Source organism: Sander vitreus, chromosome 21, assembly GCF_031162955.1.
Source record: "Sander vitreus isolate 19-12246 chromosome 21, sanVit1, whole genome shotgun sequence".
In the NCBI taxonomy this organism is placed as follows: domain Eukaryota; kingdom Metazoa; phylum Chordata; class Actinopteri; order Perciformes; family Percidae; genus Sander; species Sander vitreus.
The window spans coordinates 8,809,868-8,825,992 of record NC_135875.1 but is presented as its reverse complement, the minus strand read 5'-3'; the positions used below and the strand labels follow the sequence as shown (position 1 = coordinate 8,825,992).

Genomic DNA, 16,125 nt, shown 5'->3' with positions numbered 1-16,125 from the left:
ATCTTAACGAGATAGAAACACACTGTCATTCGTAAATGAAATAGCAACCCAATAACGTGGACTTTTTGGACAGACTAAAGCATGTAATTTGTAAAAGCTTAAAAGAATTGTCTTCCATCACAACATCCTATCAAGATCTGTGAATTGCAGTGGTGCTTTTTGCACAAGCACACACAACCCAGCAGGGACCTCCTACATCCTCATACACCCATAAAGCTTTTCACACGCCCCCATTATTCACAACTGCATGGCAGAAAGCATAAAAACGCCTCACACTTCTTCTCTCTTCGACGTGGCGGTGAACCAAGAGTGGATAGACGGACAAACGGGCAAAACCATTTATGTCAAATCTGGAGTGTGGGCTCTGGAAGGCCTGCATGCATACAAAACACCACGTGGAACAGAGAGAGGCCGGAAAATAGAGACAAAAAACATAGTGGAAAGAAACAAAGTAATAATAACAAGGAGATTTGAAAAGTGAAAACCTAAAATACAACAACCTGGACTGTGGACATAGACTGCAATGATGATGGTGATGATTCTGATCATGTTAATGATTGTGATGATGAAGACGGCAGCAGCATCGGCGCCTGGCCTTGAGATGGATATTAAACCTGGAGTTGAGACTGGCGTGGCCAAACGAACCCTGCACTTCTGCCACCAGCTTGGCTTCAGGGTCACAGAGATTCCCCCCAACATCTCCAGCAACACCCAATGCCTGTGAGTACAGATAAACACGTATACAAATGGATGCACACTAATATCTGCAGCAATGTTGGGACGCAGATACCGCAGCCATTGTAGGTGTTTTTATTTTACTTGCTTGCTGCACAGTTGTTTCACATCCCAGATAAATTCTTTGGAAAGTCCTGCAATGCTAATGTAACACCAATGCTGCTTACAGTGCTCTTCTTGTTGGCAACTGTACAGAAAACCACAGGATAAGCTTTTATGGAGCATTATGTCAAAATGTTCGTCTTCTTTTGACTCATTCTTTTATTTAGATGATTTTTTGTGGGCTTTTTTTTTAATATTAATTGTTGTAGTTGTGGGACTTGCACAAGACAGATTTTATAAAGAACGTACAAATTTGAATCAGCAAAGGCTATTAAAAAGTAATGCGGTTTTCTTTTTTTTAAGGATTATTTTTTGGGGGCATTTTCAGCCTTTGTTTTGACAGCTGAAGCCATGAAAGGGGGGAATGACATGCAGCAAAAGGCCACAGGTCAGAGTCGAACCCAGGTCCGCTGCGTTGAGAAGTAAACCTCTGTACTGTATATGGGTGTCGCTCTACCAACTGAGCTATCCAGACACCTAGTAATGCCTTTGTGTCTGAACTACCAGCTTACACCTCACCAATCAGTGTCAGGTGAGGAAGTGTTCGTTCAAAACAACAATGGCAGACATGATAGACAGATGGTTTATCCAACCACGGGCCAGGTGCCTGCCTTTTTCCAAACAGTTTTCTATGACAGCTTATGGTTCTGTGTAACAAACTATTTGGCTCGTCAGGTTAGCCCAGGTGAGGATGTAGCAGCAAAACCCCTGAGTGTATTGAATTTAGAAAGGGTGCATTTTATTGCTTATGAATTCATCTTTTCATGTCTAAAGTAAAAGTTCAACATTTTGGCATATTTGCTTTCTTGCTGAGAGTTAGATGAGAAGCATGATACCACTCTTGTGTCTGTACAGAATAACGTTGATAGCTGTTTCCAGTATTTATTTTGAGTTTGACGTGGACAGCATCTAATGGTTACAACCTAATACTATATTACAAATTACATGTGAGCAAAAAATTGATAATATGTGAATGAATTGGGCTGATAAAATGTTTTTTCTGAGTTGTTGTTTTGACTTGATGTGAATTTTCCCAATCGAGAACACATTTTTCTGATGATTTCGACACCACATGAATCATGTATTAAGTAATGTAGTGTGGCTTTAGCCTCCAAAGGTGTTGATTAAAGGTACTGCGAGTAGTTTACGTGTTTTTGACACAGAGCTGGATGAGGCATGAAGTAAACACTAACCTGTTGTGGAGTAAACACTGACCTGCTGTTTGGGCCGTTGAAATGTTTTGAAGGAATCTCAAGGCCAAAGTGAGGAGGGGATGGAACGGTAGGGGTGGGGGTCAGCATAAAGATTAGGATCTCCTGAAGCAGAAACATGCACTTAGACATACTGTAGAACAAAGTACAGACATAATCTGACTCACAGATACAGCCGACACAAACGCACAGACAAGGACGTACTTTGTGGCAGAAGTAGCGTCCATTCCCAAGAGACACTGTTCTGTTCTGCTCGAAGGTCAAGGCTCAGGAACAGTGGGGATATTTGCAAGTATGCAGCAATCGAGAGCCATTTCACATGTGAGCTACAACCACCAGATGCAAAATAAGATTGGGGTCTTTCTATAGACATTCTGTACACAAAACAGTTTGCTTCTTGCATGAAAAGAAAATCCCCACACATGAGTGAGTAACTGGCCATAGCCTCGCTGACCTTTCTCATTATTCAATGCAAATACAAAGTTGAAAATGTAGAAATGACCCCCCACCCCTGCCACAGAACAAAAAATGGCCACTAATGACTTTTTAAAGGATTTCTCTTCAGTGATGAAGTTCCTGCGATAAGAGTAACACTGAGAGCTGATGTGAGTGGCTGTTTTTGTATCAACAGGGAAGTTAAGCAGACACAGATCAGAGTGATTCCCCAGGGCGCCCTCACCAGCCTGCAGCATCTCAGGAAACTGTAAGTGTCTGTCGTTCATGTTCATTCTTTGATGTGGAACATAATGAACGGAGGAGGTCAAAACACTCAATATGTGGATCATCCAAACAGGGGAGAAGTGATCAGGCCTCATCGACAAATTTCTCTGTACATATTTGGTGTTATTCCTCTAAATAAAAAAATAAAAAGAAGGTATTTAATACACTTCTGTGTTTAGCTGAATTGTATGTACAGTGCATAAAGCTGAGTATTTAAAGTATCCCCTACATTCACAGTGCATGAATGCCTGAAACTAATGGAAATCAAAAATATTGGAATTATATTTGTGCTAAAAAACTTCAGTTTTTAATTCATCTTTAATGTGTGCATATGGATAATGGCAAACATGATATGTATAGATAACGCTAAATTATTGAAATTATCCCCCATATTTATAGTATTTCTAAATGAGTTTGAATTCATTCTGAAATCCCTAAAACCAATGGGAAACAAAAAAAACAAAAGTATGGAATTTGTGCTACAAACTTTATTTGTCTTTTATATTGTGTGCCTGTGTGTATAATAGCAAACATGCAACAGATGGAGTGTTTGTTTGCTTGAGTTAAATTAGTCTTTATAATAATGTCTCTACAGAATATAATCTATTTGCATGCAAAAGAGCTTTGTGCCACTGCACACTCAGAATTGAGACACAAATTATACTCATTATGTATCCCTGGTTTTTGTGACATGTTGTGGTGCTTCCAATACATTTGGACCTTGGGAAATATAATTGTTTGCCCTATTTGCCAAAGCTGTGAGATGCCATTTTGTTTAATGACAAAAAGCTTGGCCTTCTTGTGCCTTAGCATTGTTTTTTTAGAGTGTGGTGATCCTCCCAAAAGTACTATAATAAGTGTGATATAACAAATGTCTTTTTATTTGGGTAACATGCCATAATTGTTTGTAAATAAGGCTTCAATGAAGTAGAAAAAAAATTTGTACAACAATTTATATCCCTTGATTCACCTCCTTCCTCTTTTCCCAACTTCCTCCAACCTCAGCACCATATTGGAGAACGATATGCTGAAGACCATCAGCGCGTTTGCCTTCGCCAGCCTCCCTCGGCTCATTGCAATGTGAGTACACACATTACAGTTTTCTAAAAGCCACCAATCGTGATGTAGTTAATCCAAAGTGCTTAAGTGTTTAGTCTTTGTTGAGGAACAAGAAGAACTGCAAACTCTGAGAAACCTGATCACCTCGACGGCTGAGGAGTAAGCTTGGCAGGGTGGTGGAGAGTGAATGAAGACCTAACAGCTGATATATACAGTATGTTGTGTCCTTCTTTACACATTTGTGTTTCCTTTAGCTCCATTGATGGGAATGTTGCGTTGGAGAGTATAGGAGCTTTTGCTTTCTCTGATCTCCCTGAACTCTGTGAGATGTAAGTATAACTGTCCGGATAATGGCAGTGGTGTCTCTGTCATCTGTTGAGCCAGACTACATGAGTACATGACTATATGTGTTTCTTTCAGAACCATAAGAAGGTCAAAACACCTGAGACACATCCATCCAGATGCTTTCAAGAACATCGTGAAACTACAGTATCTGTGAGTACTCAGTGAGAGTGCAGCGGGGAGGATGATTTTCTTCTTTAGTTTGTGTTTTTTAAGCTGAGTTTCAGTCCAAAATGGGTCATGGGTGACAGGCCAACTTCTGACAGGCCCACACGACCAGAGCCCTCATTTTTTAATTAGCTTGGATTCCCTGGAAGAGAAATCAAGTGTCACACTTTACTAGGGCTGAAACGATTCCTTGAGTAACTCGAATAATTTGATTACTAAACATCCTCGATGCAAAATGATTTGCCTCGAAGCTTTGTTTAATCAATGTTACCAACGTTGTATTGCTCACGGTGTTTCCGCACGGATGATTATTACTGTCGCACACCGGGCTGACGCTGCTGGCGACACCTGCCATGAAATTGACGGCAGTGTAAATAGTGAGGGGCTAAGAGAAGAGACAGGCTGGAGAAAACGACAGAAAGTGTACAAAGTTTGGAATCAGTTCAAACCATAGACTGTTAATATACAGTCTATGGTTCAAACGTAATTAAAACGAGAACTCTGTACAGTGCATCTACTGCAAACTGGAACTAGCTTACAACCAATAATAGCACGACGTCAGTGCTTCAGCATCTCAACAGAAAACATTGAGTCTAACTTAATCATCCATTCCACGAAGCGGACCCGACAAAAGTAAATCACAGAGTCGTATGGACGATGAAACTACACCAAACACAACAACTACCAAAATCAAAGACAAGAAAATACGTGGTGGTGACCACAATTTGATCTAAAGAGCCGACTATCCCTTCGGAAAAACAGCTGATTGTTGCACCCCATTTTCTCTCTCTCTCTCTTTCTCTTCACGGACAAACAGCTGATCAACGATCTACTAGCATAACAGAGCTGTGTGACATTGTAATCAAATATATAAATGAAAATAGGTTGAGTATAACTAATATTTACATATAGGCCTATATACAGATCAGTCTCAGGTTGAAACCTGTAGTTCTGAAAGTTAAGTTGCACAACTTAAAGGACAATTCCGGCGGAAATTGAACCTAGGGGATAATAACGGATGTGTACCCACTCTGTCGTTCTCTGGGACATGTTTTCATGCTAATTGATTGTGTTTGTAGCTTGAACAAAGCTAGCGCGGACGCTAGTATTCGGGGCACAGGGAAAGTAAAAACATATCGCTATTTATACCACTAAAAAGGCTCAAAATATCACCAAACTTCAACAGTAGCATAGTGAGGGTCCCTGCATGTTAACCGAAGCATTGAGAACTTTGTAAGTGTACCGACAGTTTATTGAACGAAGAGCTGCGGGAGCTCCGTGAAAGGGCTACGAGAGAGAGAGCTATGCCGCAACAGAGCCTCATACTTCGGGAAACTGGTGGTGTATCTGCGGACATTGTGAAGCTATGGCCACCGAACAGGAGTGTCTGTGTTGCACGGAGTGGGACCTGTTGCGTCGCAACACCCAAGAGACGCAGTGTTTTGTACAGTCTGAAGATTCCCTCTCTCTGATGAACAGGGAAACTTTTTTCCATGTCCCGAAAATAAATTGGACCGGAGGGACAAGATGGACAGTTATCCACTGAGTAAGTAAACTAGACAAGTTATGTTTTACATCGTTGCGATTATTTCAGATATATTGTGCAAATTGCTTTTGATTTTAGTTGGCATCGCCAGCTGTAAGTCATTATTGTTTCCCGACGTACGAGGCTCATAACTCTCTCTCTCTCGTAGCCCTTTCACGGAGCTCCCGCAGCTCTTCGTTCAATAAACTGTCAGTACACTTACAAAGTTCTCAATGCTTCGGTTAACATGTAGGGACCCTCACTATGCTACCATTGAAGTTTGGTGATATTTTGAACCTTTTTAGTGGTATAAATAGCGATTTGTTTTTACTTTCCCTGTGCCCCGAATACTAGCGTTGTAAGCTAACCAGCGGTCCGCGCTAGCTTCGTTCAAGCTACAAACACAATCAATTAGCATGAAAACATGTCCCAGAGAACGACAGAGTGGGTACACATCCGTTATTAACCCCTAGGTTTGTTTTGCGCCAAAATTGTCCTTTAAGGTAATGTTTATGTATATTTAATGTATGCCTTAGTTTGAGGTTGTTATTGCATTTCAGAAAATGTTTTCTTTAAAAACAATGTAATATGGCACTTAAATGCACTTAATATGTTTAGTTATTTTTTTGAGAGATTATATTGTAAGCAATGTAAGCAATAACAATGTTTTTTGCTTTTTCCGAAAATTAAACCAAACTATTGTATATTATTGCTCGTCATTAAAACGAAAGTATTTCTTAGCCGATTACTCGATTAATCGATAGCTGCAGCCCTACACTTTACATCTCATCATTTTCCACAAAATTACTTATCCATCATTTCAGCCATTAATATATGTGTTACAAAAACATAAAATACTAAATTGTTGCCAACAAAAAGAAAGGACTGTTATTCAGAACAAGAAGATCTTTAAATGTTTGTTTGTTTGATTTATCTCTCTGTCGCCTGAGCTTCTCTCTGAATTGTCTTGGAATCTCTTCACTTGCTAATTTTTATCTACAGTTTATTACATTGAATGCAACATTGTCTGATTGTATCACTATGACTCACTGTATAGAGTATATGTTGTTCAGAGGCAGACACAGTGTGAATGTCATAACATTTGGTGGTTAATCTGCACATCACAGGCTCATCTCCTACTCCGGACTAAGAATGTTTCCAAACTTCACCAAGATCCACTCCAAGGCGCGCGGCTTTCTGGTGTACGTCCCAACACAGTATACAAATGAACTACAAATGCCCACACACCATTATTCCCACATGCACTTGAACATATAGGCATGTACACAGAATTGAAAAAGCCCAAAAGAAATCCAACACATACACTGCAGTTAAAACCTACGCACTGAGTAGTCCTTACAGAACAGAATATCAGAAATACAAACCATCTGTCCCTCATCTCCACCCTTTAAAAATCCATTTTTAAACTGTCTCCCATCTGACATCTACCAGCTTCAAAAAGGAAGTGGATTTAAAGGGACTGTAACATGTTTTTCTGATATTTATTTGCTGTTTTTCTAACTATTTATGTACTTTTCAGTATTTGTTGTTAATCATGGGTTTTTGATCTATGTTCTGCTTAGTGACCTGCAAGATAACAACCACATAGAGAGAGTCCCCGCCAATGCCTTCAGAGGCCTCTGCACTCAAACTATCATCATGTAAGGGCTTCATCACTTTTTTTAGAAACATGTGCACCACTCTCACACTGCTCCGAGTGGGCATTACATGCGCAATGACGAATGTTCCCTGAAATGCTCTCTGCCCTCTTTACTGAGCCCTGTCTTCTTTTACTTGTCTCCTTTTTCTGCATTTGTCACACTCTTACCGCTATATATATAAATTGCCTCTTTATTTTTTTCCATCCTACTTTACTTTACTATTCTCTATTTCTACTCCACTATGTTTGAAAGGGAAATATTGTACTTTTTTCTCCACTACATTTTTCTGACAAGTTACTGGATACTTTACAAGTGAATATTTTACATACAAGCCATGTCATCCGTTAATAAAATATGATGCAGTTGTGTAGATTAACAGAATGTAAAATAGCTCAAAGTAGCTCCCTTTCAACCAGTTGCTAGATTAAAATGCATCTTAAATTGTGATGCATCAGTAATAATAATAATCAAATATTACAATATATAATTACTTTTACTGTTAATACTTTAAGTGTATTTTGCTGATAATACTGTTTTTACTTTGACTTAATAGACAACTTTTACTTTGTAGTATTACTTTTACTTAAACGATAGACATATTGGGAAATTTACTTTACTTTTACTCATTTAACTCTCTGTGAGAAAAATGGAAAATTCTGCCAAATCTCTCCAACTAATGTAGTCTGCCGACAGCTTTGGTCTCTAAGGAAGTCTTACCTAATAATAAATACAGTTTATTTAGTGTTTTCTGTGTACTCATACAGCTTTCGTCACTGAGAACAAAAGCAGGACTGTAATTTGGCTTCTCTTTCTAATGACAGACGGCTCAACAGAAATGGCATCAAGGAGGTGGCAAGTGACGCCTTCAACGGCACAAAGATGCACAGATTGTGAGTCACAGGCAGAAACACGATAACAAACAGAAGATTTAAAAAAAAAAAAAAAAAAAGTCAGCTCACATATTTAATTTGTCTCTTCCTCTCTCTTAGGTATCTGAGAGGAAACACACAGCTTACTCACATCAATCCCAACGCCTTTGTGGGTTCCAGTGAGTTGGTGGTACTGTAAGCATGACATACAACAGTAACTGCCTACATAATTCACCCTCCTTATCGTCACTTAGGAGAAAACAAGAAACAATGTGGCATTTGTGGGGAGGCTTAGAATACTTAGAAACATGCCAGATTTAAGGTAAAAAAAATAAACTGAGAGCAGGTTTATTCCCCAATCAACATTTCTATTGAAGTAGCAATCACAAAAGATTGTATTTCTTTCACACTATCATTGCTCTAGTGTCTGTTGACTCCACATCTCAGCCCTCACTTCAATCAATCACGCTTCCCGTAAGCTTTCTTATCAGGAAACTTGAGTTTCAGTGTTTTATTCAAAGCAAAACTCAAGTTTTTTTTTGTCCTAAGAAAAATTAATAACAGCTTTTATGAACTGATTATTGGTCAAATGCCTATTACATATAACAAACAGAGAAGACATCTGTTAAACATGATGTTAATGACAGTAACGTATCTGTTAGATACCAATTTGTTTGTATTTGTTTTTGCAGGGACATTTCTCACACAGCCCTCAGCTCCCTGCCAGACTACATCCTCAGTGGACTCCAGGAGCTGATCGCAGAGGCCGCCCACAATCTGAAAAAACTTCCTCCTCTAGAGCTTTTCACCAAACTCCGCCAGGCCAACCTGACATATCCGTCACACTGCTGCCTTCTCCAAAACATAAGCAGGAACAGGTACACATGCATTATCGTCAAAACATCTTATTATTAAAGAAATAGATCAAAATATGCTTATTTCTTTCTCTCTCTTTATATATATATATATATATATATATATATATATATATATATATATATATATATATTTATTTTATTTTATAGCAATGTTTTATTTTTGTTATTGATATCTTGGAGCTTTGTAAATTACAGAGTGTGGTCTAGACCTACTCTATCTGTAAAGTGTCTCGAGATAACTCTTGTTGTGATTTGATACTATAAATAAATTGAATTGAATTGAATCTTGTCATGACTCCATTGCTGGGTAATTAATTGCAGGTTTTTATTTCACATACTGAATTCAAGTCCTACCTACATCAAATATACCAACATGTTTGCGCTTGTTTTTAAAATGTGATTTTCTGTTTTTTATTTCTTATTTCTTATTGCTGTCCATCCCTGTCTGTCTGTTATTTGTTGTATGTTAAAGGGTATTTTTTATGTGCTGCCTTCTTGGACAGGGCTCACTTATAAAAGAGATTTTAATCTCAATGTGGTTTTTTTCCCCAGGTAAAATAAAAAATAAAAATTACCATTAAAGGAACACGCCGACTTATTGGGACTTTGTCTTATTCACCATATCCCCCAGAGTTAGATAAGTCCATACATACCCTTCTCATCTCCATGCGTGTTGTAACTCTGTCTGACGGCCCCACCACTAGCCTAGTTTAGCCCAGATCCTGGAGGTAACCGGCTCCAACTAGCCTACTGTTCCCAATAAGTGACGCCAACATTTTCCTATTTACATGTTGTGGTTTGTATAGTCACATCGTGTACAAATAACAAGGTCACATGAGACACAGCCATCTTCTAACCGTATACATACTGGGAACTATATTCTCAGAAGGCGAAGCACTGCTACTTGGGCGAGTGATTAGTGCAACACCTGAAAAGCACTGTTGTTACTCTCCGCTCCTCACCACGGGGCTTCCCGTGTGCTGCGAGCAAATCACTCCGCCCAAGTAGCAGAAGTAGCAGTGCTTCACCTTCTGAGAATATAGTTCCCAGTTTGTTAGAAGTTGGCTGTGTCTCATGTGACCTTGTTATTTGTACACACTGTGACTATACAAATCACAACATGTAAATAGGAAAATGTTGGCGTTATTTTGTCACTTATTGGGAGCAGTAGGCTAGTTGGAGCCGGTTACCTCCAGGATCTGGGCTAAACTAGGCTAGTAGTGGGGCCGTCAGACAGAGTTACAACACGCACGGAGATGAGAAGGGTATGTATGGACTTGTCTAACTCTGGGGGATACGGTGAATAAGCTAATTCTGTAGTATTGGCCACATAGCCTTGATCTTAAGGTTTTGTTGTCATAAACTCATAGAAAAACATTGTGTCAATAAAGTGAATGCTGTATTAGTGGGAACAGTATTGAAAACTATGAAAACACCTCATAGATTTTGTTTACATGCACTTTTTGTATGTAGATCGAGTCGGCACACCCTGTGCTCTCACCCCGAGGCTCAGTATAACCGTCAGTTCCATAGAGACTACTGCTCCAACTCCACCTCCATCACCTGCAGCCCAGCCCAAGATGCCTTTAACCCCTGTGAGGACATCATGCCCTCCGTCCCCTTACGGGTCCTCATCTGGATAATCTCTATCCTCACGCTGCTGGGGAACACAGCGGTACTTCTTGTCTTGTTAGGTATGAAATGGGACCATCTCAAACTTTCATCCTGTCCTACTTTCCCTCATTCGTTACCTCCTTACCTCTTTTTTACAGTCTGCTTTCCTTCATTATGTTCTTTCTTCCATTCTACCTTCTTTTCTAATTTTCTTCCTTTTTACAGTTCCTTGCTTTTGTCTTTGCTTACAGGCTTATTTCTATACTTCCATTTCTTCTTCCCAGAACGGTTTTTCACATAACAGCTAAACTAAGCTTTATTCGCTTTCGCGATAGAATATCGATTAGAGAACTGTTAATACTTGTTTACTTTTACTTTTGGGTACCAAGATTTTGTTTTGTCTTCATTTTTTTTTGCCATCGTTGCATTGTCAGGCAGCCGCTGCAAACTGACTGTTCCTCGTTTCCTGATGTGCCACTTGGCCTTTTCTGACCTCTGCATGGGCATCTACCTGGTAATCATAGCATCTGTGGACATGCTCACTCGTAGCCAGTACTGCAGCTACGCCATATACTGGCAGACGGGCCTGGGCTGCAGTGCTGCAGGCTTCTTCACGGTGTGTATGCATGCATTGAGTCCATTGCATACACGTGATAGCTCTACATAAATAACAAAACTCATAAATGTCCATGTTTGTTTAAATTACAGGTGTTTGCCAGTGAGCTGTCAGTGTTCACATTAACAGCGATCACACTGGAGCGCTGGCACACAATCACAAATGCCCTGCGGCTTGACCGTAAACTTCGCCTGAGACATGCATGTATTGTCATGACAGCAGGTTGGATCTTCTCCTCTCTTGCCGCTTTGCTGCCCACAGTCGGGGTCAGCAGCTATGAAAAGGTGAGTGCTTTGTATAGGACCGCACACTCGCCATTCAACTCGTTGTGACAACAATTCACTGCATGGTTCTTTTTAGAATTTGCTCAGGTCGATGTAATTGTGAATGCAAAATGGTGCATGAACTCATTCATTCAATCAATCAATCAATCAATCAATTTATCATTGCCACGTAATGTCATATAAAAATACACTTTTCAGTGAAATGTTAATATTTTATGTATACATATAAAATATATTTCATATTCTACAAACTGACAGATGCTTTATATGCATATGCATGCTCCAAAATATGCAAAACTACAAATGTAATGTAATGTTTTGTATGTCTAAGATAACATTCAGTGCATATAGGAGTTATTTTCATTAGCGATTAATCTGCCAATTGTTTTCTCAATTAATCGATTAATCATTTGGTCCATAAAAGACCAGAAGAAAGTGAAAAATGGTCATAACTAATTTCTAGATCCCCAAGGTGACGTCATCAAATGTCAATATCAAATCAATGTTTTTATTGAAAGTTACTTAACTGTAAAACTAAAACAAAATTGAAAAATACTTTTTTTTCTTCATAGAAAAGCATTTTGTACAACAACTTATTTAATGGCTTCACAGTTGCTTCTTTTTTTCTTGTTGCTCTTTTGTTTTCTGTATATTACCTTCATTTGCTGACCGTAAGGTGGCTTAGTATCTTCGTTCATATGGATATAATAATATATCCCGATAGAGTAAGAGTCTGTTTGTGTAGCCTACTGGTCCACAATATTTTGAGAGGCTTTTAGCTGAGGTTTAACTGGTCCAGAACCTCTGCAGTCTAGCTTTTTGTATCCCAGGTTATGTCATGGAAATTAAGTACATTCAAGGCCCTTGTACACTGCGTGATTTTGAATATGTGTGTCTGTATTTCTTTGTGGTGCAGGTGAGTATCTGCCTTCCTATGGACGTGGATCATCTGGTGTCTCAGGTCTATGTGGTGTCTCTCCTCCTCCTCAACATCCTGGCCTTTTTCTGTGTGTGCGGCTGTTATCTCAGCATCTACCTGACCGTCCGCAACCCCTCATCAGCGCCGGCACACGCCGAAACCTGCGTCGCCCAACGCATGGCCATCCTCATCTTCACTGACTTTGTCTGCATGGCTCCCATCTCCTTCTTTGCTGTGTCAGCCGCCCTCAAGCTCCCTCTCATCACCGTCTCAGACGCTAAAATACTGCTGGTCCTCTTTTACCCGATCAACTCCTGCTCCAACCCCTTCCTGTACGCCTTCTTCACCCGCACTTTCAGGCGGGATTTCTTTCTCTTCACAGCTCGCTTCGGCCTGTTTAAAACCCGGGCGCAGATTTACCGGACAGAGAGTTCCTGGACCTCTCGAAAGACCAGTCATGTGACGCTGTACTCCTTGGCCAATACATTAAGTCTAGATGGGAAACAAGAGTGCTGACTGTCATTCAAAAATCCACAGATACAGACTTTTTGCTGGATGTTAATATATTTCTCTCCCCACAGACGTCCTTTTTGACTGCTAAATCCTCGATATGATGCCCCAACTCATTATTCTTATTCTTTGGACTTTAGGATATGATCACATTTAGTTAGTTTTCATGTACCTCCAATATGTCCAGTATCTTTGGCTAGCACATCATCCATTGACTCTTCGGGCCTGACCTCTGACCTGCAACAACACAGGCCACAAGTGTCCTTCTTAAACCATGTGTGACCCATGGGTAAACACTACTGTGTGTACAGTGCATACATCATTCCAAGTAAAGATAGCTACAGAATAACTCCAGATGCTTTGACCAAATCTAGGTCAAAAAGCTGTCCTAGATAATTCCTTGCGTTTTGTTTTAACTTGATTGGAAGATGGGTGGAGTTTACTGCATCATAGCAATTGAGATCACAAGTAAAAGTAGAAAGAGTAGAGGAAGGTGAGTAAACTGATTTTACTTTCATGCATTGTCTTGTGTAACAAATGCCATCCATCTGGTGTCTCGGGATAATTAATTAAACTGAAGTACTTTGAAACAGTTTAACAAAGGTTTGACAGTCAGGATGTTGGCATATAATATGCACATCAAGAAATTAACATTCATTTAGCATTCAATGTTATGATTGAATGATATTCATTAAGAAGCACACCACAGGGACCTACTGATTAATAATCTCCACATACACTCTGTCTGCTGTTGCTCTCCATGCCTCCACATCCCTCCTACCCTTCAGTTCATCCTAAAATGAAGGACGTGTAATTATCTTTGTAATGTAATTACGTTTATCGTTTGTAAATGGAAGTATTAAGTGCCACTTTTTTTTTTTTAATCTGTTTTCTACAAAATATATCTTTTTGATGTTTTTCCATGTAATTTATGAATTTGTTTATATCCTCTGCGTAGTATTAGACTGCGTCGGAGTAGATTTTGTATGGTGAATGTGAGTTTATAAGGAGTAGTAACAAAAGCAAAACACACACACACACACACACACACACACACGCACGCACACACACACGCACACACACACACACACACACACACTAAATTGAGTTGTCTTTATCTAGAAATGCTGTCCTTCAGAGCATCTGAAGCTTTCAAGGACAAAGTGACCCTACCAACCTCTGCTCTGTGTGTGCCAGGGTGGGTTGTGGAAGTGGAGGGGAGTCTCCACAGCTGCTCTTTCTGCTTATTACAGGAGGATGGACATGGCAGCTAGATAAAGCGCACACACACCTAACCCAAGGCTGCAGCTGCAAGAAGGAATTGAGTCCATCTCATTGATATGGATACACTGCCTCCTACATGCCAACATTGAACGTGTGGGTGCATTTATAAACTTAAACCACCAGGTGACGCTACTGATGCAGGATTTATTGGGATCTCTGTTGTGGTGTACTCAGCTGTGAACAACATATTTAAAGTCACCCTCTCAACAGTCAACAATTTATAGTGACAGCAAAGCACACCTTTACAGCAGTTCAGTGTGAGGTCAAATGAATGTAGATACAAAAGTATACATCAGTGTGAAAGTTGAGTTTTAACAGAACAATAATGTACTATTCTCTCATAACATGTCTTCATAAAAAACGATTTGTAACAAAAAAGAAACAAAAAGTTGCAAACAAGATTACATCACTGTTGTGTCTGCAACAATAAATAATGTTATGAAAAGACTGATACAGTCTCAGTAAGATGTTGTTTTGCAGCTCAGGACTGGAAACAACATCTAAAAAAAACTCCCTTTTTCTTGTTCCTTTCCTTGTCATACAGTGCTGAAAAGCACTTAAGATGATTAAATGGATAACATCCCTTTATATAGAAACGTAATCATCCTCAAACTTCTATTCACTGATTAATCACTGCTTTTGTTTAATGTTTAAAGGTGTGGTAAGAACTAAATAAAGATCTTCTCCAGGCAGAAAAACTGTGTAACAGAAAAAGGAGAAAAAAGTAACTCCAGATAAAACCTTGTAACAATGCAACAAAACGGTCTCAGTAATGCTGTGTCCTAAGTACTTTGAAATCATAGCCTTATTGTTTGCAGCCAAACAATGCCATCTGGTGGTCCAATTACGTGAAAGTATACTAATTGACCAAATGTGTTTATTAAAGTGATATTCCACCCAAAATCTATGATTTGAGGCTGAAATACTCGCCTCCTGCAGGCTTGAAAAGTTTCTGTAAAAAGATTATAGTTTGCATTCATGGTTTACAATTGTATCCATAATTCCTTACATTTGTATTTAAGTGATACATCAAAAGACTAAAAATAAAAAAAGAATTAAAAAAGATCATTCAATTTCCGTGTAATTATAACTTTTAAAAGGCTTTTCATTTTTACTTTAACATTTTACTCTGCCTACTGTGGTCCATCTCACAATCCATGTATCCTGTTTTAACATTCACATTTTCACTTCACTTTAAGATTTTAAAGTGTTAAAATGTATACACTTCTCAATATAAACATGTCTTGCAACATAACCCCAGTATCTGCCCTTCATAGGCTCAGTATGTTCCAAACACTCATATTTTCACTGATACATGGCAAATTATAAATCAATTACATAGGAAGACACAAATTCAAGGTGATGCCAATGTTAATAAATCATTTGAGAGTGGTTGTTTGTCAATGTGGCAAACAAAACATACTAACATATAGCTCTAGCCTGTATGTGCCTGTGACAATAGGGACTAGGGCTGCAAAATGTACATTATTTTAATCATTATTATTACCCGAGCATTGATCAAATCGCCGCTTGACCGATCCCGAACCCCAACAGAAAGGTTTGTCAAGTCGTCTGATACGAAGCTCCTGATTGGCCGCTGCAGGAAGAGATCATAAAAAGCCAAATAT

At 39.2% G+C, this 16,125-nt stretch overlaps 1 protein-coding gene across 1 annotated transcript; it reads left to right on the top strand.

Moving 5' to 3' along the window:
• Window positions 1-523: 523 nt before the first annotated feature.
• On the top strand, window positions 524-13,219 carry fshr (follicle stimulating hormone receptor). The gene is made up of 14 exons (XM_078279625.1): window positions 524-720; window positions 2,680-2,751; window positions 3,774-3,848; window positions 4,082-4,156; window positions 4,248-4,322; window positions 6,990-7,064; window positions 7,446-7,523; window positions 8,345-8,413; window positions 8,513-8,587; window positions 9,085-9,270; window positions 10,744-10,964; window positions 11,319-11,500; window positions 11,593-11,784; window positions 12,701-13,219. The coding sequence occupies exons 1-14, from the start codon at window positions 524-526 to the stop codon at window positions 13,217-13,219; spliced, it is 2,091 nt and encodes a 696-aa protein (XP_078135751.1).
• Window positions 13,220-16,125: the final 2,906 nt, after the last annotated feature.